The 25,949-nt window shown below is 43.4% G+C and overlaps 1 protein-coding gene across 1 annotated transcript in view; it reads right to left on the bottom strand.

Annotated features, from left to right (window-relative positions):
* Nucleotides 1-6,218: 6,218 nt before the first annotated feature.
* LOC135218492 (conserved oligomeric Golgi complex subunit 2-like) overlaps nt 6,219-25,949 on the bottom strand; it is a 66,346-nt gene continuing 46,615 nt past the window's right edge. The window contains exons 7-13 of the mRNA XM_064254839.1: nt 10,016-10,136; nt 9,035-9,174; nt 8,332-8,584; nt 7,938-8,190; nt 6,969-7,251; nt 6,645-6,825; nt 6,219-6,459 (exon numbers count right to left, since the gene is read on the bottom strand). Of these exons, the coding sequence (XP_064110909.1) occupies nt 6,364-6,459; nt 6,645-6,825; nt 6,969-7,251; nt 7,938-8,190; nt 8,332-8,584; nt 9,035-9,174; nt 10,016-10,136 (1,327 nt within the window). The 3' untranslated portion in view covers nt 6,219-6,363. The remainder of the gene's footprint in view (nt 6,460-6,644; nt 6,826-6,968; nt 7,252-7,937; nt 8,191-8,331; nt 8,585-9,034; nt 9,175-10,015; nt 10,137-25,949) is intronic.

The following is a 25,949-nucleotide window of genomic DNA, read 5'->3' as shown; positions in this document are numbered from 1 at the left end:
AAAGGGGATACCTAATTCACATTCGTTCAGATGTGTTACATTGACAAAATCCGTTGATGACGAAAGTTTTGGGGAGATGACATAAACGAAAGTGACTAATCCACGTCGTAGTCTACGTTTTTGCTGTGTCTGCAGGCAATTGCGTGCCTCAGAGTTAAGGTTTGCGATTTCAAGATTTATGATCTTGGTTATTTGGAACAATTCAAGCGTGTCATGGACGTGAATTTTAAAGATGGCGGAACATGACAGACTGTTTCTCAGAGTGAATAGATGTCATGCCTCCTCTCTACTTTGGCAAAGAGATAGTCAATTAGATCTCTCTATAATCCACCAATGTTTTTAGGACATTTTCTATAAAGTTGAATATTCTCCCTTCGTTTCTATATATGTCTTTGCTAGAAGAAGTTATCTCCTTATCTGATAAGATGAGGGGAGTACATTGGCTCCAGTAAAAGAAGCCAGATCTCTTACTAAAATAAAGAAGAAGAAGAGGGTGAGACTGACTACACACACCCTAAGCCAGAATGGAGCATGAAGAGCGGCGCCTCAAAGCAGGTGGGAGCCACCATCAGAGGGCGACGTGTCATTAAGGGTGTTGGATACTGCACTACCTTTTTTTTAGGCTTCGCGAAAAACAAAAGAATAAGTTATATGTCATTTTTAGTTCAGCGGGATTGGACAGTGGACCTTCTGACCGGTATTATAGCAACATCATTGCCAATCTGTAGTATCTAAATGCAGAAGAGATGCTTTCTCAGGTAAATGAATAAATAACCATAAGGGCATGCCGGAAAGCTGTAAATGGGCATGATCATCAAAGCATAAATAAAGACTTAGATATATATCTTGGTAACAGCAAATGATTGGTCCAGAGCATTGCACCAGAAAAAGTGCAGACCACTTCTTTACTGCTGTAGATTAGAATGCAGAAAATTGCTTGATGTCAAAAAAAAAAAGAAAAAAAAAAGCCAAGTGGAACGAAGAACTAAAAATTCTTTGTCATGAATAAGCACAGGTAAAAAAATTACCTGGCATGATTACGCACATATTTACAGATTGGTCATCTCATCCTTGAATATTCTCATTTTCAGTTTATTTCTTTTCTATTTTTTTCCGAATTGCTAAAGAAAAAAGCTGTTCGTGAATAATAAAAAGAAAATAGTTTTTTTTCAATGAAAGATGCTCATGAGTGTAATAATTATAAAGTTTATGGAGACTGGTAAACTCATTCAAAGAAAAGCAGAAATTCAGAAACCACACTCACTCTCTCTCTCTCCAGTCATAAAATGATTTTTAATCAAATGAAAATTTGACGGTTTTGGAAAAACAGCAAACAGCAACGCATAAACTGGAGGAACCCCACGAAGTACCTGCTGTTTTGGCGGGAAATTTGCTGCTCTTTGATTGGTTGTTGATGATGTCATTAACTACGTCAGCTTCAACGTCAACGAAGGTTGCCAAAATTGATAACATTTTCACTCTAAACCATCATTTTTTAAAACTTATCTCGCCCTTGTGTATATTTTCATTACCACGAAGTCATGTATACTATATTATATCCTTTCAAATAGATTTGAAATAAAGAAATCTGCTATATGTGCTAATTATTCGATATTTTTCCTAATTAAGAGTTGCCAATTTTGTATTATTTTGTGTAAAGAGTGCAAGTATCCAAGAGTCTAGTAGAATGATGGGTAAAAAAGATATATCTAAATTTTTTTTACACAATTAAAGCTATTAATTTTGTAATCCTCCTATAATGCATTGTCATCAAATTATATAATATTTCGAATAATATTTGTGAAAGCTGAACAATAGTTAACGACAAAAGCTCTAACATTTGTAAGAATAAGTATTCACCCAAATGGCTACAATGGAGGAAAACATATTTTCAGAGCCTTTTCGTGAATAGTGTTTATTATTCAAATGTTTCTCATCTCCAGACAGTAGCGATGCTGATTAAGTTTTGTTTGCATAGTTTGAAGATAAAAATGAATTATTAAATAATAGGGGGTTAAGAAAACGTAAGGGGAAAGGAATGACAAAAAGGATAATTAGTAAGTTTATGAAAAATGGTAGAGAAAGTGGATTCAGTAGTTATACATTACGATGAATATGCGGAAATAATTTTGATAAGAAAATAATATATATATATATATATATATTATATATATATATATATATATATATATATATATATATATATATATATATAAAACAGCTCTTACAGCACCCAGATGCCATTTGAATATTTTCATCAATTCATAATCCAAATCGCTTTCTTTCTGTCAGTTAATAAATAAAAGAATACATACACATATTAACATGAAATAGAGAGTAAAAATGGTACACTTCGCCTACCTTCTTTTCATGACATGGGAGGATTTTATCTATTTTTATATTTGATTAAATCATTAATTAATAAAAAGTGTTTTGTGATCAAACGCCTCATACTTATCGAGAATAGCGCGAGGAAAGTAGAAAAAAAAATTCATTCACTCACAAAAAACGAAAGACTAAATAAATCCTCTATAAGGGCTAATTATTCTATATTTTTCGTCATTGAAGAATTGCCAGTTTTAAATTTTTTTTTTATAAAGCCATCTCTTTTCAAGGAGTTTAAAGTAATAGGCAAGAAAACTATTGTATAAAGGTATAAAATCTGAACACATCCAGTGATGCATATATATCCAGTGATAATCCATTTAAAATAATTATTGAGAAGGATGAAGTAAAATTCACGATGCAAAACCACTTTTTCGTAAGAGTTCATCCAAATGGCTACACTAGAAGTAGCGTCTGCAAAAAAAAAAAAAAAAAAAAAAAAAAAAAAAAAAAAAAAAAAAATCTTCAATAATTCTTTTGTTTGAGAAATGCAGATAAAGGTTTTTGTTTCAAAAATCGCCTAAATATAGGATAACGAATGTAAAGAAAAAAGCTTACAAAAATTTTTCAGTTTGATTACAATATTTAGGGGAGCTTCGCCCTCTTTTTGCTGACTGATTTTTATTTCAGAAATCATTATACTTCCATTGATTTACTACTTTTAGCTACTATGATGCAATAACCCTAGGCGCCCTTAATGTGAAATATTCGTTGAATCATGAATCAATTACTTTTAACGAAAGTAACACCCCTGTCCTGAGTTTTGTCGACTCAGCCGAACGCCTGACGACGTCGTAACTGAATGACAGCTATAGCACTCATAACATTGACAGTCATACCTACAAGGGCGTGACATGTCTGGGGTGTTGATATCTGTTATTATAATTATACAGCTCATGTGTATGCGCATGTATTCGATGCGGTGGCTGGCTGGTGGGTGCTTTTAGTGCCAGAGCATACATAGTAATATCTTTATGCAATATAGAACTCGCGTTACTCCACGCGAGATGGTTCTATGGTTACGTCAACAGTTACGAGTCATGGCGCGTAACATGACGTCACGCCGTCGTCGTTCGCGCGCGAGTGATGAGCAGAAGCGTACTGCTGATGATAACATCGGTACAGGAGGAGGAGGAGGAGGAGGAGGAGGGGGGGGGGACTTCATGTCAAGCCCGTCTTCCACGCCAGACAACCATAAATCAATTCACAATCAATCGTTAGTAGACTTTGTTTTCCCTCCCGTCTTCAATATTTTCCTGCTTCACTTATTCCTTTTGCATCCTTTTGCGTACATGATGTACTTAAATGCGTCAGTTTAGAACATAAAAACGCTCGTTTGAAATTTACAATCATGAATTAATAATAATGATAAAAATCATTACGTTTACCAACTATTGAACTTCTGATTTCAATTCTAAATGTCGCACCAAATTATCAGGAAAAATTAATCTGTTGTCTATGAAAAAAAGGGAAGCACCAGTATATATCACTATGGCATTTCATTTTCATATATATAATTTACTGCAGTAACAAAAAGATGCTCCAATTTTTCGGCTTTGTCTGAGAACAGCTGTTCTTAGGAATACGAATTACAAAGAGAGAGAGAGAGAGAGAGAGAGAGAGAGAGAGAGAGAGAGAGAGAGAGAGAGAGAGAGAGAGAAAACTCAACGAAATGTCGTCTTCTTTCAAACAGTTCTGTGCAAGTGCTCTACCGACGGTGAAAGTTGTTACGTAAAGCTGCTTGCCAAGCAAGTGCTTTGCTCCGCTCAGTGCTTTGCAACGGAAAGAAATGGACTAGAAGATTTTGGAAAGAAGACAAACACAAACACCGAAGAAATGTCAGACAGGAGACATTTCAAGAGCGTCTGGAACCATGAGGATTGTTTATTATGGTTTGGCCCAAAGATAGAGAAGACGAGATAATTTGTTTTTGAGATGAAGTTCATCTAAGCGATGCTGGATCTTATATATAATTATAATATATAAATCATATATATATATATATATAGATATTTATATATATAATATTATATAATAAATGTGTTAGACTCTGGAGATATTGTTTAGTACGTGTAACTTTATATAAAATTATTATGCACAACGTTTTCTCACTGACGAGAAAAAAAATTCTGGTAAACAGCATTGACTACAAATTACACACACTATCAGAGAGAGAGAGAGAGAGAGAAGAGAGAGAGAGAGAGAGAGAGAGAGAGAGAGAATCTTGCCATAGCAACGAGGCGACGATGGCGATAGAAACGATGTAGGTACTACTACATTTTCCGATCCGCTGAATATTTGCCATTGCAGAGGCGACCTCGAAGGTCGTTCGTTTGGCGATGTTGCAAATGCGTGATTTGAGCGCCATTCAGACCGGAATGAGAGACTCGTCGGAGTGTCATGCCAGTGTGTGGATGATCATAACGTGCTGTGATGACTCGGTGACAAGATTGAGAGAATAGGTTAAGGCTACGATCGTTTTTTGTGAAATATATGTATATAAATATATTTTTGCTTGGTAACGCGTGCATTGCTCTCTCTCTCTCATCATGTTGTCTGGCACTGGTCTGATTTATCCTGAGAGAGAGAGAGAGAGAGAGAGAGAGAGAGAAGGGTGAGAAGATAGGAGAGAGAGACGAGAGAGGAGAGACGCGAGAGAGAGAGAGAGAGAGAGAGAGAGAGAGAGAGATTTAACTCAATTTTGGCAATTGATTTTTTTAATCCATAAACTAGATTTAACTTTGTGCATCTAAAAGAAAAAACCTAAACTTACCTTTTCTATTCAATATTTTTCTTTTCACAAGACAGAAAAATCGACCTACCTGTTTTGATATGTGTATACTATATTTTATGGCCAATTTTTAAGACATTTAGCAACGATTCACCTTTACCTCCAAAAGGGAAAGCAGGTCACCACCTTTGATGCATCTGACTGAACCATGGTTCATATGCCGTTGCTGACATCAGCAAACTGACATGCTTACTTCTCTCTAAGCATAGAAAATCTCTATGCTTAAGAGAGAAGTAAGCATCTCTATTAGAGATGCTTCTTTGATTCTAGATTAACCCTTTTTTGTTTTTCCTGTTCTGCTATCTCACTACCATGAAAAAGGCTCTCGCCATTTGAATTTGGTTTGAGTGTCACCCTACTGCTTATCTCTTTTCCTCATTCCTCCATCTCTTAACTTCCCTTCTTCCCTCCTTTCACTGATCACTATGACAACTACTTCACTTTCCTTCTTTAATTTCATTTTTCTTTTTGTTTCCATTTTCCTCTTTTAAATATTTCTTCACTTCTTTCTTTCTCTCAGCTGTCCATTTTCTTACTCTTTTTATTTTATATCCTTCATGGTTCCCTTCTTTCCTTCCACCTTCTAACTTTCTCTTGCTTCTGTTTTTTTTTTCTCATCCGACTTTTCTTTCTCCTCCTCAGCTTTTTACCTCTATCCTTTCTCCTCTCCCTCATTTTCCTATTACCCTGTACTCTTGCTAAAAAATCTTTCTCCTTCTTCTATTTCACCATTAGTCTTTCTCTTATGCTTTTCCATCACCATTTCCCTCTTTGCTTTCCTCAATATGGAAGTCAATTCTAATTCATCTCTTTAAAATATTCCCATAAGCTACGGGAAAAGAATGCTTCATTATATATTATTATTTCTGTTTCCCACACCTATGCCACCCTATGGTTCAATCTGTTGGTATCCCTTGTCCAACACAGCAGAATCATATACCTCCACATGGTTGCTCCAATTACTCAAGTGTCAAAGCAAAAGTATAACAATCCCAGGGATAAATGATTACTGTCAGCAACAAGGATAAAAGGAAATTAGGAGGCAGTATCACTGTATAATTTCTATCTTCATTAACAGCAAACAAACAATAATAATTTAAAAATATAAGATATATCACTCAAGTGCTATAAAAAAAATCTGTCTAAAAAATTACTTAGCCTTCTTTACCACAGCTGAATCTTGATCTTCAAGGTACAAACTTGCCATCACGTGCATTTGTAACCATTACCAACAGGCTACCAAAGGCTTCCACTGACTCCACATTTATTTGTAAACTTTGCAGCTGAAAACATTTAAAATAAAAGTTTTTAGCTGCAACGATGTGACTATTTCAATGAGTGTGAACCAAGATTTAATGAAAAGGTATATCATGAGTATTGCAAACTGGCAAGGCACTCAATACCCCAATTTAGAGTTATAACAACTAAGATATATATCTACTCTGAAAGCTGGTGATGCTTTACTTACCTGACTACCAAAGAATTCTACATCAAGACAAATTTGTCTCCTGATCTTGTCATCGTCTGAAAGTCCACCACCTGCATCTGAGCCCCCTTGAGCTCCTTTGTCACGAGCACGTTTCAGTCTCTTAAGACTTTCTTCCATCTTGTGAACTGAGCTTAGAACATCGTAGGTCACGGTTTTGTACCTGGAAATAGTTCATGTTCTGAAATACTTCTCCAGTAAGTAGTTAGCCCATAAAGCAATGCAAGAAAAACAAGCAAATATTTACAGAATCAATAAATGTATGACAAAATTACAAGGAATGAAAATTTTATTGCAGTGACTTACTGCTGAGAAAGATTAACTGAAGCAGATGTTAACCACTTAAGAAGGAGTTTCATATCCACTTTCCCTGTGCTGTCACTTGAGAAGGTACTTAGGACAGTAGCTGCTGTTGCTATATAAGGCTGATGTGTACTAGGAGGGGCACGATTTGTATGACGATACAAACGAGGTGTGTCACCGACCTGATGTAGTGAGCCACCAGTAGTTTTGATCAAATCTTCCACAATGACTTCACCAACCACATCTATTAGACCTCTGAGTTTCTGGCTTTGTTCACATAATTCATCTGAAATGCCAAGATATTAAAAATACTGCTAAAATCACTACTTCAATATTGTATTGATTGGCTGATATATATAAAATGTCATGATGTGCAAGCTTTCATTTCAAAAAGGGACTCTAGAACTAATTTTGATATTTTTCATATTGTTCTTGCCACTAGTATGAGTTTATTCATAATTTTATAAGGTAGTGAGTGCTTTCATACTACAAAATTGAATTTATGTTTACCATCCTTAAATCTCTTGAAAATCCTATTACATCTGGGTATATTACCAGCATAACACCACAAAATGTACTAGGTTAATATATAATCTAACTCTGGTATGTGATTCTATTATATCTGATTTCCAGAACTTATTTTACCTGCTCATTTGTTTGACATGCTATTCTAGATTTCCACTAAATTCTAGCTGATGAGACCCTGTAATGGATATTTCTGTTCAGGTGTTCAAAAGAAAATGGCAATACTTCTGATGATGATGGATAAGTGAAGCATTCCTGACATTAGAATAAAGCCATATGTGAGAGTCATACAAGGAAGAAAGAAAGAACTTTTCCAAAAAGACTGTCTCACCCACAAATTAACCAGTATATTATGATGCCATTTAGAATTCTGACCGGACAGATTGGGCAATGGGTTTTAAAACAATCCTGTTTTGTTCTTTGTATAAAAAAACTTTCAAACCATACCTTTAATATGATCTATCTTATCAGGATGGAGATGTTTCACATGGAGCTGAATTGAATACTCGTACAGCGTAGAAACCATCTGTGCAAGTTTTTGAAGATCGTGCACTAGGTACACTCCAGCATTTCGAGGACTCTGAGGTTTGTTTGGAGTTTTGTTCAATGCTTTCGCTCCACCACCACTGGTTTCTTGACTCTGGGCTGATATAGGCACCTGTGGCTGACTTTTAACAATTTTTGCAGAGGTGCTTTGAATCTGTCAGTAAAAACAAAACTAGGGTGAAATTTTGAGCTTACACAAAAGCTATTACTACAACCATAATTCAATGGAAGAATCAAATGAGTTAGAGCTTTTGATAAGTTTGTAAAACATGCACATCATTAATCTTTTACTTACCTTGCCTTTCATTTTATTAGTTGTAGTAAGAACCCAAGTACGATAACGAGCTAAAATCAGCAATGTGAGCTTCCAAAATCGATGTAATAGAGGTGGCAGAAATACTTCTGAGGAGTAACATTTAAGCAGACTGTCCCACACTACTTGAGTTGCATTGAGCCTAAATTCCCCTTCATAATTGACTGGTAAGGCACATAAATCACCATCTCCCTGATTTAAGCTACATTCTACAACCTGTCCAATCTCCTGGTACCTGTAATGAGGAAACTTAAAATAAAAAGGGGCACCTATTGCACTCTCAATGCAAACAATGTTATTCCAATTCCCAAAGGTATATTAACTGAGGAAAATCAGTGACTTGGCGTGTAATTCTGTATATTCATAAATATGCAGATGTATTATGTGTCAAAGAATCAGGAAAAGGATTTTATAAAATAGCTAGTCAATAAATACTGTACATATATAAATAAATAATCCTGTACACAACAAAATGACTCGAGTAAATGGACCTCTCAATCACCAAAATTTTTTCTATTTTCTGCGTTACTTTGATTTTCTGTCAAGTCACTGCTGATAAAAAGATTATAGGTCTCCCTTAATTCTTACAATTCAGTGACAATAATAATATTTGACGCAGAATTGAAGTTAGCTAATATCAGAAAATAAATAAAAATAATGTATCTACAATGAGTATACATCATACCTGATCTGGAAATACACAGGTAAATTCCAGTGCTCCATGAAACTTTTGTATTCCATCATACCACGAAAAGCTAAAATCTTCTCTTTGGTCCCTAGAAGTTTTTCAAATGACTCCATGAACTCAATGGTTTCAAGGTATCTCTGAAAAATATCAAGACAAATACATTACCAGTTACAACAGTTTACCTGTAATAAAAGTTAATGATCAATATAAAAAGATTTTTTTGCCATTTATGTTAATAACTATCAAAACAGGCAGTATGACAACTTACCAGCCGAGGGATTCTGTTTTAGTACAGTTACTTTTACTGTGATTAGCAATGCAAGATTCAGCATCAAAGTTAATCACACTGTTATTGTTGCTAATAAATACAAACTGAAAATTCAAGTTGCTATGTGTGTGTAAGAAAGTTAAAATGAAGCACAAAAACATGTAAACAATCTGTGAATAAAGCCACCTAGTCCTTGTTACCAGATTAAAAGAATGGCATAGTTACTAGGCATCTGGAGATTAAAATGTATGTATAGTAGAACTCACACTGCCTGTACCATTACCCACATCCATGAGACATAGCAAGCAAGCACTCTTTATGTCTGGAGGCAACAGTCACCAATGATTGTCCTACAGATGGTACATTTCTTGAATAAAATGTATAAGTAAATATCTAGGTGTTATTTCTATTACAAAATGAATGACTGAAGATCAGAAATACTTTTTCATGTATATAATGAACATTTGAACTGACAGTTAAACATGCAAACACGTACTGTATTTTCACCAGTAACTGCATGACTACCATATTGCTAGTGGTTAAAAATTTTAGCTGACTGAGATATACAGCTGTATTATTTACAGTTTACCATCTTTCATAAGGCAAGACAATCTTTTTCATAATTTACTTTTAAAAGTACAGTTCCACCTTTGAACCAGCCATGTAACTCCTGATCAAGCTACATCTGATAAATGCTGTGCATATGTTACCTGATGGAAATATGCAGGGTTGCCAGGATTGAAAATGTGAGGAGTTCCTGTTTCTAAGGCTGTCACAATTTCTGGCCATGCAGCACGCTCTAAGAAACTGTACCCTGTCACAACATCAGATCTGAAACAGAAATATTAGTTGGGAAATTAATATAACTTCAAAACATGCAACTTTTTGTAAAATCTAAATTCCTTTCTTATAAACTCTACTAATGTCCCTAATTTTGTGGTCTTCTAAAAATCCCTGACAATTAATGCCCTGGTTAGAAAAAATGCTGTCAGCTGACAGCCTCTGTACAAGCTTCATATACTTTATTCAAATCTCACAAGAAATTTTCTATCAGGATAGATTATTCCCAAAAGGGAAGCCCAAGATAGATGATGAAATGTATTGCATACCACTGAATCAGTTTTCTTCATCATCCTATTCATAATCTTTTTCTTATGATCATTTTAAGTATTTTGACAACAATCCTTTCTTCACTATCAAAAATCATGATTTAAATACTTCCTACAACTAGGATTACAGTATAAGCTCAGGGTTGGATGTATACATCCTGTCTCATGTTATAAGTCTCCGGCTTAGTTTCAGTATCAGTGATCCTGTTTTTCTGCTGGTTTATCAGCCATTACAGAATATGCTTATGGTGCTCATATATAATACAATACAAGGCCAAGTTATTCAACAATATGATAAATTAAATTATATCTGCATGAATTTCTAGGAAAGCCTAATGAATTCCATGACTACCTTACGAGAAAATGATATTGTTAAGATACAATAAAGTTTTGTACATACATTCCCGACAGAATTTCAAATCTTGCGGCACACGCGACAGGTAGGTCAGGTGGTCTACCTTTCCTGCCGCTGGGAGGCGGGTTTATGAACCAATCCTGTTTTTTAATCAGATTTTCTCTTCCACCTGTCTCCTGAGGGAAGGCTGGGCGGGCCATTAATCGTATATATCTGCCAGGTAAGTATGTAAAAAACTTTATTGTATCTTAACAATATCATTTTTGTACATGAACTTTCCTGTCAGATATATACTTAGCTGATTGGCACCCTTGGTGGAGGGTAAGAGACAGCTAAACAATATAGAAAAGGGAAACAACTGATGTTGTAGGATATAAAAACCTTGGTTCTTACCTGTTTAGGCAGAAGACTTCATGGATACTGTCTATGAGTCTGCATTGCCTGAAGAGCTACAGCGAGGGCGTGACCTGTTGCTGAAAGACTCTTCGGATCTACCAAAGGGATTTCTGATCCACTTACATGGTAGAATCCAAGTAGGATCTTGTCAAAGGGGTTTCGCCCGCTTACATGACAGAACCTGTCCACTACTACCGCAAGGAACCAAAACCATCCGACCACCTAACCAATCTAACTCGTGTTAGAACTACGACACGAAAGAGATGCCTACCTGCATCCTTTTTCACACAACCATAAAAACACAAACAAAACAAGAGGGGATAAAAAATATATGTGACCTAACAAGGATATGCTTCAACTCCCTGCCCCAGCCCCGAATCCGCAGATACGTATGGTCCTAAGGCGAAGCATTTGTCATACGTTATCTTCACGTCCCTTAAGGGGACCGTCCGCTATGGCGGATGACATGTCAACTTGAAAAAATAAAAAATAGAGTTATTACTTGTATCTATGCAGAAACATGATATTGTTATGATACAATAAAGTTTCATACATACTTACCTGGCAGATATATACGATTGAAGACCCACCCAGCCTCCCCGCAGGAGACAGGTGGAAGAGAGAATCTGATTAGAAAACGGGAATAGTTCCTAGTCCTGCTACCCAGAGCAGGGCGGTAGATCACCTGACCTACCTGTAGCGAGTGCCGCGAAATTTGAATTTCTGTCGGGGACGACGGAGTCGATAGCTATGTATATATCTGCCAGGTAAGTATGTATGAAACTTTATTGTATCATAACAATATCATTTTCATACATTCAACTTACCTGTCAGATATATACATAGCTGATTGACACCCTTTGGTGGAGGGCAAGAGACAGCTAACTAACTGACTAGACAGGTAAACAACATATGTTGTAGGTATAAATAAACCTTAGTTCCTACCTTATTAGATGGAAGACTTCGTGGCTACTGCCCAGGAGTCTGCTTCATCTCAAGAGCCTTAGCGAGATAGTGATCTGTGGCCAAGAGTTCTTGCTGGTCTGTCGATGGGGTCTTATCCACTTACTCGGCAGAGCTTATATGACAACACGCCTTCTTTAAGGAGCACACAACCGATCCCGATCACCCGATCCTAACCCGTGTTAGTTCTAAGATTGCCAAGAGTCATCCCCAAACTCTTAGCAAACAACCACAAACTCGAAACTCATACATACAAAATCAAAAATAAAAATTTTGTACCCCTCTAATAGTCAGCTGTCACTCGATTTCCTAATGAAACGAAGTGAAGGCCGCCAGTGCGACATCTGACACTCCCATGCACAGGAAACACGAGAACACATCCGACAAGAGGGTTACGTACACATATTTAAGGATCGGTGCTCTCTCCTTTACCCAGAACCGTCTGTGCTGACACAAACGGACCTAAAGAAAAACATTTCTCATACGTTACTCGCACATCTTTTAAATAATGAGATGCAAATACTGAGTTGCATCTCCAATAGGTTGCGTCCAAAATATTTTTAAGTGACATATTTCTCTGGAACGCAATTGATGTCGCGATTGCCCTTACCTCATGAGCTCTTACTCTTAAAAGATTAAAAGAGTCATCTGGGCAGTTCTTATGAGCCTCGGTAATTACACTTCTAACAAAGAAGGCCAAAGCATTTTTAGACATAGGTCTCTTGGGGTCTTTCACCGAGCACCATAGACCATGTTGTGAGCCTCCCAACCGCTTCTTTCTGTCCAGATAGAATTTCAGTGCTCTAACTGGACAAAGAGATCTTTCTATTTCTCTGCCTACTAGGCTAGTAAGTCCTTTTACCTCGAAACTCCTAGGCCAGGGATTCGAAGGGTTCTCGTTTTTGGCAAGAAAAAGAGTCTGGAATGAACAAATCGCAGAATCTTCTTTGAAACCAACTCGTGACTCAAAGGGCGTGCAACCTCGCCCATGACCCTTTAGCGTAGCAGAGATAGAAGAAATATACACTTTCTAGTGATATCCCGGAATGAAGCTGTATGAGGTGATTCAAACTTTTCCGAGGATAGAAATTTCAGAACCACATCTAAGTTCCAGCTCGGAATCCTAGGCTCTACTGACTTGGACGTTTCAAAGGAGCGGATGAGATCGTGCAAATCTTTATTATTCGACAAGTCTAAGCCCCTGTTTCTAAAGACTGACGAAAGCATACTTCTGTATCCTTTAATAGTTGGTACAGAGAGATGTGACTTTTCCCTCAGGAAAAGAAGGAAATCCGCAATTTCGGTTACAGAGGTATTGGAAGAGGACAGCTTCTTCGACCTGCACCAGTTTCTGAAAACTTCCACTTCGATTGGTACACTCGCCTAGTAGATGATCTGCGGGCTCTAGCAATTGCGCTTGCCGCCTTGCGAGAAAACCCTCTCGCTCTGACCAATCTTTCGATAGTTGAAAGGCAGTCAGAGCAAGAGCGGGTAGATTTTGATGGTACCTCTCGAAGTGGGGTTGTTTGAGCAGATCTATCCTGTTTGGAAGAGATCTGGGGAAGTCCACTGTCCACTCCATCACCTCCGTGAACCAAATTCGGGATGGCCAATATGGGGCTATCAGAGTCATTCTGGTTCCCTTCGAGGCCACAAACTTTCTGACTACTTCCCCCAGAATCTTGAATGGGGGAAAAGCGTACACGTCTAGCCCTGACCAGTCCAGGAGAAAGGCGTCTATTGCATAAGCCCTGGGATCCTCTACCAGGGCGCAAAATGTGTCTATCCTTTTGGAGAGAAACGTGGCGAATAGATCTATCTGCGGTTTCCCCCAAAGATACCAAAGGGTCTGACAGACTTCCGAGTGGAGGGTCCATTCTGTAGGAAGGACCTGGAACCTCCTGCTCAGTCTGTCCGCTCTCACGTTCCTCTCCCCTTGAACAAATCTCGTTAGAAGAACCACATTCCTTTGATTTGCCCAAATCAGCAGATCTCTTGCCAGTTCGTATAGGGCGAAAGAGTGAGTTCCTCCTTGTTTCTTGACATAAGCCAGAGCGGTCGTATTGTCGGAGTTTATCTGAATTACTTTGTCTCTGACTATCTGCTCGAAGCTCCTTAACGCGAGGTGAATCGCAAAGAGCTCTTTGCAATTTATGTGCCATGACACCTGCTCTTCCGACCAGGTGCCTGACACTTCTTCGGACCCTAGAGTCGCACCCCAACCTGTCTCCGACGCGTCTGAGAACAATGTCAGGTTTGGACCCGAACTTCTAAGGATACTCCTCTGTTTTCTTCCAAGGGGGTCAACCACCACCTTAATTGTTCCTTTACTTTTAATGAGATTGGAAACGTGTCCGAGAGCTGTCCTGTCTTCCAACTCCAACTGCTTCTCAGGAAGTACTGAAGCGGACGGAGATGCAGTCTTCCTAGAGGAAAGAACTGTTCGAGCGAGGAAAGGGTCCCCAGAAGGCTCAACCATTCCCTCGCTGAAGTACGCTCTTTCTCTAAGAAGTTCAATACTGTGGCACAGCCTTTCCTTACTCTCTCTTGAGAAGGAAATACTCGAAAACCGAGAATCCATCTGAATCCCCAGATAGACTACGTTATGGCTGGGGACCATCTGGATTTCTCGAGGTTCACGATTAATCCTAATGTCTTTGTCAATTCCAGGATTGTTGACAGGTCCTCCAAACACTGCTTTTGAGACCTGGCCCTGATGAGACAGTCGTCCAGGTATAGGGAGACGTTTATCCTTTTCATGTGAAGGTGTTTTGACACATTTTTCAATCAAGTCTGTGAAGACTTGGGGAGCCGTAGACAGGCCGAAACACAGGGCCCTGAACTGATAGAATCCCTTACCCATCGAACATGAAACGAAAGGTACTTTCCTCGACGAATGGTGTAATCGGGACGTGGAAATATGCGTCTTGAAGATCTAGAGACGCCATCCAATCTCCTTGACGGAGAGCTGCAAGTACTGAGGCAGACGTTTCCATGCTGAACTTCTGGTTGTTGTACGAATTTGTTCAGCGAACTTGCATCCAGTACCGGTCACCCATCCCCCCGAGGCTTTCGCTACGAGAAACAAGCGATTGTAAAACCCCGGGAGCTTTGATCCAGTACCAGCTCTATTGCTCTTTTGTCCCACATCTGCTCCACCATTTGACGAAGAGTATCCATCAGAACAGGGTCCTTGTATCTGGCTGACAGTTCCCTCGGTGACGTTGTCAAGGGGGTCTGTCCTTGAATGGGATATAATAACCCTTCTTGATTACTGACATTGACCAAGGATCGGATCCTATGTCTTCCCATGCTCCCGCAAAGAATTGTAACCTGGCTCCTACAAGGTGTCTGGAGGAAAGATATCTCATTTTCCCTTCTTAAAGGGACGGAAGGCAGATCTTCCCCTTTTTTCAGTTGATTTCCTTCTGACAATGGATCTAGCCTGAGAGCCTCCTCGAAAGGGGCTGCTGTTGTTGAGCTGGCTTAGAGGCTTTCTTTTTCCTCACTAGCCACAGGTCTATTCCTTCCTTTAGGATTGCCTTAAAAGATCCTGAGTGGCTTTCTCAGTTTAGCGAAATGGGGGCAATGTCTCTCACCCAACTGCGAAGGAAATAAAATGCTCAGAGAGAGGCGCATACAGCAAAGCGGATCTCTGCGAAGGCGAGACGGCCTTAGTGAGAAAGGCACTATGAACCGCTCTCTTCTTTAGTATTCCCGCACCGAAGAGGGAGCACACTTCCGCCGATCCATCTTGAACCGCCTTATCGATGCATGTAAGGATGCTATGCAAGGTTTCAGGGCTTAGTTGTTCTTTTTCATGGGACTTCTTAGCAATGACCCCAAGGGACCAATCTAGGAAGTTAAATACTTCTAAGGTATGAAAAAGTCCCTTGAGGAGATGGTCCATTTCCGAAGAACCCCATGTTGCTTTCGCTGAATTTAAGGCATGTCCTCGATGAGTCTACGAGACTGGAGAAGTTCCGATTCAGCTGAAACGGGCAGAGACAATCCCATGTTTTCTCCCGTTTCGTACCATATGCCTCTCCTGCCCCTTAGTTTAGCGGGAGGCATGCAAAAAAGATAGTCCTTCCTAACTCCTTCTTAGTCTTGATCAGGAGTCCAGAGATTGTAAGGCCCTTTTCATGGATATGGCCGGCTTCATTTTCAGGAAAGACGAAGACTGTGTGCCTTCGTACTTGAAAAATAGAGAGCGAGGAGAAGGAGGAGCGGCTGGAGTCAATGCATCTCCATATTCTTCTAAGAGAAGAGCAGAAAGAACTTTGTAATTCGAAAGCCCTTCTCTGTTAGTAACTTCGTCCTCCGAGTCATCTAAATTAAATAGGATCGGAAGGAGAAGGCTCCCTTCCCTCCTCTGTCTCCTCTCTTGATTTCTTCCTTCCGAAGAAGAAGCACTTCTATAAGGGAGATGGCTAGGAGTAACTCTCTCCTTACGTTTATCATTAGGCGAGTCACGTATCACTGCTCTACGCCTGTTAGACTCCTGTCGGATGTCAAGCTCTTCATGAGGAGAATGCGCCTGGCGTTTAGCAGGAGTATCTCGCTGAGAATACTCCTGAGGCCTGGTAGGAGTATCCTGTTTGGAATACTCCTGGCGCCTGACAGTCGTTACACTCTTCGAATACTACCTGCCGTCTGGAAGGCGCATCTCGCTCCAAATACTCCTGGCGCCTGTTAGGAGTATTAAGCTCAGAATACTCCTGGCGCTTGGTAGGCGCATCGCGCTTAGAATACTCCTGGTGCCTGGTAGGAGTAAAAAGTCCAGAATACTCCTGGCGCCTGGGAGGAGTATCGAGGCCAGAGTAATCAAGGCGCTTGGCAGGAGTATCTCTTCCCGAATACTCCTGACCTACGGAAGGCGCATCTAGTTCCGAATACTCCTGAGGCTTGGTAGGAGTATCGCTCATGGAATGCGCCTTTCGAACAGCAAGTATATTGCGCTTAGCGGGCGCTATACTCCTATCAGGAGTTCTCTCTTCTCCAGTTGGCTCTAGTTGCTTGGATGAAGATCTGGGCCTAGAACGATCTACAGTAAAGTCAGGCTCTTTGCACCTACTTGGCGCCTGGCTCCTAGTTGGCGCCTGACGCTTGGTAGGAGTTACTTCCTTTCCCACATCTCGCCTGCCTAACGCACCGCTCCCCCCAGAGATGGCCGCTTGTGCGACAACTCCCCTGGAGGGTTCGTCGCGCCCGACAGGAGATCGGTATTTGGATCTCTTTAATCGGAAGCCTGTCATCCTTTTTACGAGTAGGCTCTTTAGAAAGTACTCCTACCAAAGACGCTATTTGCTCCTGTACATTCATCAAAATTCTCCTGGTCGAAGGCTCATTCGAATCAGGAGAAGGAGATCTGGAAGGCGCTCGAGAGTCTTTTCCCTTCCAAGGATCTAAATCCTTTCTAGCTTTCTTGATTACCGAAGCGCCTCCTCTTCAGAGAAGCGCTCGGGGCTAGAATAAGCTCAGGTTCTTTCCAGTTCCTTTTTAGCGGACGTGAAAGCTTCGATTCCTTCCATCCTCTTCTCGGAGAAGGCGAACTAGAAGATGAAAAGCACTCACGAAGGACGCTTTTTCTATAGCTGTCCCTGGCAGTCTGAGATGTATACGATTCTGCCGAAGGGACGCCTGATCGTTGGGGATTCCCCACGACCCCGTAAGGCTTTCAACTTTCCTTCTCCTCTGGGCCAGGGAGCTTGGAAGAGGTCTAGGCCTGGGAGCGTCGCAGGGACGACCAGACGCCCCCTCCACTACACTGGGGACACTAACATCACTCGAGAAAACCACATTCACTTCTCTTACCTTCCAATGCTTCCATTTTCTCTTGCATTTTTTGAAGGGAAGCTCTGAGTTCCGCTATTTCTGAGGCGGAATCAGAGGGATAAATTGTGAACCGGCCTGAAATAGAATGGGCATAATTAAGAGAAGAAGAAGAAGCTACAGAACTACTAGACATTTTCCGGCTTTTGTAAGCCGCCTTCCTCTCTCTATCTTTCTCTAACTTCTTCAAGTAAGAAGTCAGATTCTTCCATTCTTGCGCACTCAATCTCTCACACTCGTTACACGTATTCTCAATTGAGCATTCAACCTTTCTACAACCACTGCATGTAGTGTGAGGATCTACCGAAGCTTTCGGAATCCTCACCTTACAGCCCTCATTCACACACACTCTGAAGCTAACACTAGAATCAGACATATTCACGAAAATCCAAAGCGAAGTCCAAAAACCAGTCCACGATAGCGAATGCCAAACAACGATCCAAGTACGTCACCAAAAATCAGTCGAAAGATGATCAAAAGCGTTGTGAAAAAAGAATTCCAGTCAGGAGGAAGTAACAACAATGTTGATACTACCGGCGACAGAGAGAATCTGATTAGAAAACGGGAATAGTTCCTAGTCCTGCTACCCAGAGCAGGGCGGTAGATCACCTGACCTACCTGTAGCGAGTGCCGCGAAATTTGAATTTCTGTCGGGGACGACGGAGTCGATAGCTATGTATATATCTGACAGGTAAGTTGAATGTATGAAAATGCATTGCATGCTTTCCAGAAGTTTCAGCCAATTACTTTCACAAATAATGAAGATATAGCGGTTTTTAAATGATGACGTCATCGTAACTGCGTCGTCTGTATGACTTGAGTTTGACAGAATCGTTTTTGCATGTTTATTTTGCATATATACAGCGATTTTTTAAGATTTTTTTTCGAAATTCTCATACATCTGGTAGCAATGAAAGGTACTGTGACATTGGGTGAGAAGCGAGCTGCTCAGAGCGGTTATTTATAGGCGAGACTCGGAGAATGACTCAGTTACGCCACAGACGTCAAAGTAGTTACACGCACGTAGGCACTTGCGTTTGGTTACTAGCTATTTACGTTGTTTTTATAACTTCTTAGTGAACTTATAGCAATGCCGAAGTTACCTAAGATCAAGAAGGCTACTCAGCAACTATGGCTAGCAAAATTAGCGAAGGCCAGGAGTGTGCTGAAAGAAAAACACAAAAATTAATTGTTTTCAGCTGCCCTCATTGTCTCATGTCTCGCCTTCAACATCATTATCTGGTGTCACGCTGAGGGTATTAACACCACTTTTAGGGGTAGGACCACGATCCTTGATGTAGAAATCAACAATAAAAGTACAAATAAAGTAATTATAATATGACAATTTGTCGAAAATTGCATTTTTCCTAACTATACAAACCTGAGGTCCTTTAACAATAGGAAGGTAACTAGCGGCAGCTGGGACGGTCGTAAGCTTCGAACAAGGGGAGAACGGTAGTTAACTGCTTGTCTGATCGTGCGCGCGCCCGCGCGCCCGAGAGGTGAAGAATCACTTTTGCTTTAGGCCCATGCAAAAAGTTGCAGAGTGAGGGGTGGCACATGGAGGTGGGACTATATGTAAAGGACCTCAGGTTTGATAGTTAGGAAAAAAAATGCAATTTTCGTTCGACAAATTGTCATTTGTTCCGATACGTAATACAAACCCTCGGTCCTTTAACAATAGGAAGACTCACTTCTTGGTGGGAGGAATCTGAGTCTTTTTGGTGAACAGACTGGTGTTCGTCCAACCCTGGAGTGCCTCCCCTGTCGTAAGAGCAAGGGAGGGATCCAAACCTCTGTCCCGATTGATCGGGGTGTGAACCGCAGGATCAATGGTCAGACCTCTGGGCCAAGTACTAAGAGAGAGGCAAGCGTATCTCTTCGTACCAGCAAGCAAGAACTTGTTCCTGTTTTGCAAGAGACAATCATAAAATGATGGGTTTGTCTCAATTTGGGCATCCACTTGCCTCCCACCCCCTTGTTGGAGGAAAGTGGTGGGATATTTACTCCTATCCCTACTGAAAGGGATAGGATGGTGCTCTATTGAGTAGCTCACCTGCATCTCGTCCTTACCCAGCAGGGTGACGACCGTGTCCCTCTACCCAAAGGTAGAGGGAAGAAAAAGATGGAAGAGGAGCCAGTCACACTCTCATTCCTCATCCATTCTTACGGTCACACCAGGACTCGATGCTGTTCAGCCTGCGAGGGTCTGGGTTAACTACACAACGTGTTGAGCAACCACCACGGTTCCCAAGGAAAAAGATCCAAGGAAACTGTGGGCAATATCCTGAAGGTAGAAGGAGGTGCATTGCGGTCCAGTTGGACCAGGCGCCTGCCTTCAATTAACCCTGCTGGCAGGCCACGGAGAAGTTCTTGCGGAACGCGAGAGAATGATGAAGAGGCGTCCACACTCATCCTGGGTGTCGAGTTTCTTCAGACAGCTCCGTCGCACCTTCACAGGACAAAGCAGCATAGCCCTTCGTATCGGAGGCAGGTGAAGTCCATTAGGGAAGGGTCAGTGTAAGGACTCGAACCAATCGTCAGTTACGAAGGGTTCTGAGTCTTCGCTACGAAGATCGGTACGAAATCGAGCGTCACAAATCCCCATCCCTTTGTGCTTGACTTCTCAAGAGAAGTCATGCAGTTACCTAAGACGAAAAGAAGGGAATAGTCGTATGACCTATCCCTCTTCTCGACTTTGGTTATGTACAGTACTCATACTGACAAGCTATTAAGACGAAGTAATGATTGCTCTGGAACAACCGAAACTAAGTCCACAGCATAGTTCGTAACTGACTGGCGCGCTCTGACAGCTGCCGACTGACTGGTTCGGAATCAGTAGAGGCAAAAGTTGTCCAAGCAGTCCGGGTAAGTCACGTGACCTTCGCCCTTTAAAGAGTTATGCTGAGAGACCAAACAAATAAAAATATTTGTTAGCCACCGATGCCGGACGGCGCGGCGATGATTCTCTTAATGCATAAGCTCAAAAGGCGAAAGTCAATTGCCTTCAAAAGACCGAGAGGTCCCTGATGGCAAGAAAATCTCATAGACGTTGAATCTCAGCTTAAGGAGAAACAAACACTATGTGACGTTGAAGACGAAGGTAGGCAATGAATGCAACCTACGTATTTCTCTCCAGCTGAATCGAGGAGAAGGAATCTCAAAGATTCTAAACCTGTGCTTACAAATGACTGAAAACGCTAACCGCCATTTCATTGCTGTCCGTTGTGCAATGAAAGCGGGCGTTCTTCAGTAATGAAACACAGGGGAGAGCCGCTTGAAGAACGCTTCTCATGGGCTGAACGTTTGGAAGTAGAGCTGGCAGGTGTGGGAGTAGGCGATGTCTTTCAATACATCTGCTAATCCGGGGAGAACAATGAACAATTGTACACCTCCGAATACAAGATATTTTGAGGACAAACTCAGATTCCGCAAAAATCATTCGCATTATCGGGATACGATGCAGCAAGAGACTATTACAGAATTCTGTTACCGTGCGGTAAACAGAAAGATGAGAGTCGAATAGATATCTGTTTAAAATTCTCGCAATACCGAAGACGATGAATACTAGCGTTTCACAGCAGTAGATGGTCATTCATGTATGCGAGAATCCCCACCGTTAATCAGAGACTTAAGTCCGTGATTGTGGGCAGAGATACGGTTGTTATTCAATCAAAGCAGGCGAGGAAAGACATAAACAACAGTCTATCTCAAAGCGGCAGCTGATACTGAAATGCCTCGAGGGCAATTCAATACGCAGTAGCTGTCGCTGACTCGTCATGCCAGAGTTGCCAAGTAATCCTTTTTCCACGAAGGAATGCGTTCGGCTAGAACCACCGAGCATAAAGATATGCTCGAGCAATTATATTTAAGCGAAACGAATTTCGGTAAATATAAAAGCTTAAATGGTGTTGTTGTGACAACACCATAAGTATATAAAATTGAACTGGAAACTCCTGGGAGGTTGCAGGCACCTGGGTTGCAGTTCAATTAGAATACTTTTCGTCTAAGTCGCAATCCGTTGAATAACCAGGATATGCGCCTACCCCTCGGACCATTCAACTGCTTAGCGAATCATGTCGCGAGGTTAAATATACGTAGTATATTTGTAGGATTCTGAACAACGATCTCCATCCTAAATTCTTTCCTTCAAGAAAACAAAATAAGGATTGGAGATCGACCACCTTCGTTCTCTATTAAAGAGAGTGAAGGAGAAGTCTTCCTCGAAGGAAAGCTTCAATGGTGAACAGAATACTAAGACGATAGTTCCAGCCAAACTGGATATTCCCGTCCGTTCTTCTCTATTCCAGGAGGTGTCGCCTACTGTGAGATAGTCTTCTTTCAGCAGCAGTCTTCTTCTAATGCTAGAAATTCCAGGAATTCGAGCATAGGCGAGGTTCCCGATTATCGTGTAACATATCGGGGATTCTCGTCTCGCTCACTTTGGACCGTGGTCTCGCCTAAGTGTTTGGAGATCGTAAGAAACTCTAACACTCTGAATGCGCTAGAAATTCCGTAGAATTCTAAGCAGTCTGCGAAACCCCCACCGAATTCGTCAAAACGATATCGGCTGGTGGTCCTCTCGATTCCCGTAGAAATCGAGAATGGGGCAGGATCCCTAAACCTCAACGACCGGGGCTTACGTCAGGATAGGACCCGAAGGTCCCCCCCCCTGGTAGACGCATAAGTCCACAACGTGGGGATCCAAAATACAGAGAAATGGGTCTTCTGTAGGATCCTTCCCCTTTACCTCGTAGCCGTAAGGAGAGAGGGAATGGGGGAGGAATTGGTTGGATACTCGCTCGCCTTCCCAGTGGAACTAGCAGTTGGAGAAGAGTAGGAGCAGCCATCGCCGCCTATCAGAGTCTGGGAAAACGTATCGTCAGGAGAAAACGTTTTTCCCGAGGAGGGTTACGAACTCTCACTGTAGGTAAGGGTCTGCCGCCACTGTGAACGTCGTCTGGGTGGGGCTGATCGACACCTGACAGAGAGAGCCGATACCGTCCTCCGACTCATTCCAGTCCTCGTCGAGGTCGAAACCTCTCAGGAGGACCGAAGGAGTATTTAAATACGGTGTCCGAAGACACGTAGAAACGCCGCTGTCGCAGTAGAGGAGGTGGAAGTAGCTGATCGACCGGCCGGGCCAGAACTGAGAGAGCCTTCTTGTCCGGAGACGAGAGATCTGGTTCAAGACAGAATCGGCAAGCTCCGATCGCGGCATACCCACCGTCGGTTTGGGTTCCCTCTCGGGCCCCACAAAACGACTCGAGCAGAGACATGGGCTCTGCTGGTGGGAGCGGCGATCCTTCCCCCCCGCCCCCCTAAGTCGTTGTGCGGACGAATCAGTGCAACTAACCTGGGTAAAGTTACTCTGAATCTCGGAAGTTACAGCGTCTTGAGGAGTAGGACGTCCAGTCCCTCCAACAAGAGCAGCTCCCAGGACCCTCCTCCTTCAGAAGAAGGCCAGCAACAGATCCCTGACGGTTGCCTCCAATCACTTGCGCGTACGTCCTGGTTGGTCTAAGACCAACCTGGCACGTGCGGCGTCGTGACGGGATCGTGAGCGGCGCATCTCTCACGATCACTCCTATATACCTCGCTCTTCCTGGCGTATGCCGAGGAAGTTGAAGGTATCGGAGAGACAGAACTGACGCTACCCCCACCCCCCCCTCTCCCCCTGACGGTCGCCTCAATCACTTGCGCGTAACGTCCTGGTTGGTCCTAAGACCATACGTGGCACGTGCGGCGTCGGTGACGGGATCGTGAGCGGCGCACCTCTCACGATCACTCCTAGCTACCTCGCTCTTCCCGGTGTAGCCCGAGGAAGTTGAAGGTAGTGGAGAGACAGACCTGACGCTCCCCCCCCGCTCTCTGGCAGACCAGCGTACGTGGGGGGCTGCAGTCCGATCACCAACCCGCGGTGGGGATCGATCTGCAGGCCTGGCCGTGCCGCTCACCTGTGGCGAGCGGCTCGACTGAGCACGTCGACCCCCGGTCCCGTGCGTCAGACGAGCTGCTGCTGGTCACCGTATCCGCCCGGTCCCCTGTGGAGCGGCGGTCAGGTGACCTGCAGAGCTCGCTTTCGCCGTGAGACCGTGAGCGTCCTCGCGGCACGTCAAACCGCTGGTACCAGCCGAGGCTGGGTACCGTCGGTCGAGGGGACCTGGGGGGACCTCTTCCCAGCCTCAACCCACGTGGCTGGTCAGAGACCGTCACGTCCACCGAGATACCTGGCGAGAGTCACCTGAGCGGCTCTCGACAGTCTTCTGCTCCGTGCCTCGGTCATGACGCTGAGCGAACTCAGGCGTCTTAACTTTGGCTGCACGGTCACCCGCCAAGGAGATCGTACACTCGGAACTTCTCGCGGACGAGAAACCGAGCCGGTACCTGGCTTAGCAGCAGAGCTGCCAAGACCAGGCGAGGGTGTACCAGCGGTAGCCAGCACACCCTTGGTCCCCGTCTTCTTCTTCTTCTCAGAAGGGGAGAACGGGCCCCGTTCCCGAAGGAACAGGAGGACCAGCAGAAGAACCCCCACCCCCCCGTCAACACCGGAATGTGACGAGCCCTTCGAAGTTCCCGAAGGAGTTCTTCTAGGGGGGAATAACAAAACCCGGTTACCAGCTGGTCGCTGCCGAGAGCGGCCGCTGGCCTGGCGAGAGTCACCTGAGCGGTTCTCGCCAGCCTTCTGCTCCGTGCCGTGGTCTTGGCGCCGAGCGAACTCTGGCGCCGAAACTTTGGCTGCACGGTCTCCCCGAGGGAGAGCGTACACTCGGGATCTCCCGCGAACGATGAGACCCGAGCCGGAACTCCCGGCGTAGCGGCATCGCGCTAGCACCAGGCGAGGAAGTAGTACCAGAGCTAAACCGATACTCCTCTGTCCCCGTCTATCTCTTCCTTACGGAAGGGGAGAACGGGCCCCCGCTCCCGAAGGAGCAGGAGGACCAGCAGAAGGACCCCCGTCCCACCGAGGTGGGACGGGCCCTTAGAAGTTCCCGAAGGAGCTTCTTAGGGGGGGGAGGCAGCCTTCTTCTTCTTCGGTATTATGGGCCTTAGAAGTCGAAGGGGAAGAGGCAGCAACGAGGCGCAACAGCGAAGACGAAGATGACACCTTCCTCTTCTTCGTCAGCTCACCAGCAGGACAGTCGTCAGGTCCTCCATCCAGGCCGGAGTCGGCCTATTGCTGAAGCAACACGGCGGACTGCACCTGTCCGGAAGGACCTGGGACTGGGGAAGACACACCATGGGCAGACCAGCATGGACAGGCGCAGGAACCAGGAGCGACAGGAACAGCAACCAGCTCAGGAGCGGCAGGAACAGCGGCAGCGGTAAACACAGAAAGGGGAAACACCAAGCCAGTCAGGCTGGGAACCACATCAGCGACAGGTACGGCAGGCCCAGCCATCGCCTCGTAGAATCATCGGCAGCCAGCGTGGTACTGGCGGCCGGTCCAGGGGCGAGCTGCTGGAACAGCGGAAGTCTGGGGCAGGCAACACGAAGAAAACACAGGCGGCGGCGGCATACCCCAATCCTCGGTACGGCGGCGACCGGCCCTAGAAGCGGCAGACGGCGTCACCGACACAGCATGGGGAGTGTAGACCAGGCGGGGGGAAGCAGCATAAGCGGCCGTGAAGGTTGTAGTGGAGACCACTCCAAGGTCACCGCCCCAGACCTCGCTAGACTCTGCAGCAGATCGTGGATGCTAGGCACGCCCTGCAGCCGCAGTGGTCCATACCTGTCCAAGGTCGTCTCCCACGGCTTGTAGCACCTGCGGTAGCACAGACAGATTAGTAAGAGGGGTTCCCTCACGCACGGGGGGGGAGACATGCCCCCACCCGAACGGAAGGAAGACCCAAAAACAAAATACGAGGAAGCTGAGCGGGGGGCAGGAAAGAAGACGAAGAATCGATACCAAGGAGTCGCGGGAGAGCTTTTTTCCGACGACTTCCTGGCAGACCTTCGCTTCCCCTACCCCCGCATAGCAGTGAA

The sequence above is a fragment of the Macrobrachium nipponense genome, chromosome 9, assembly GCF_015104395.2.
Source record: "Macrobrachium nipponense isolate FS-2020 chromosome 9, ASM1510439v2, whole genome shotgun sequence".
Taxonomy (NCBI): Eukaryota; Metazoa; Arthropoda; class Malacostraca; order Decapoda; family Palaemonidae; genus Macrobrachium; species Macrobrachium nipponense.
Note: the sequence above shows the minus strand (reverse complement) of the source record. Positions and strands in the feature narration are given on the sequence as shown.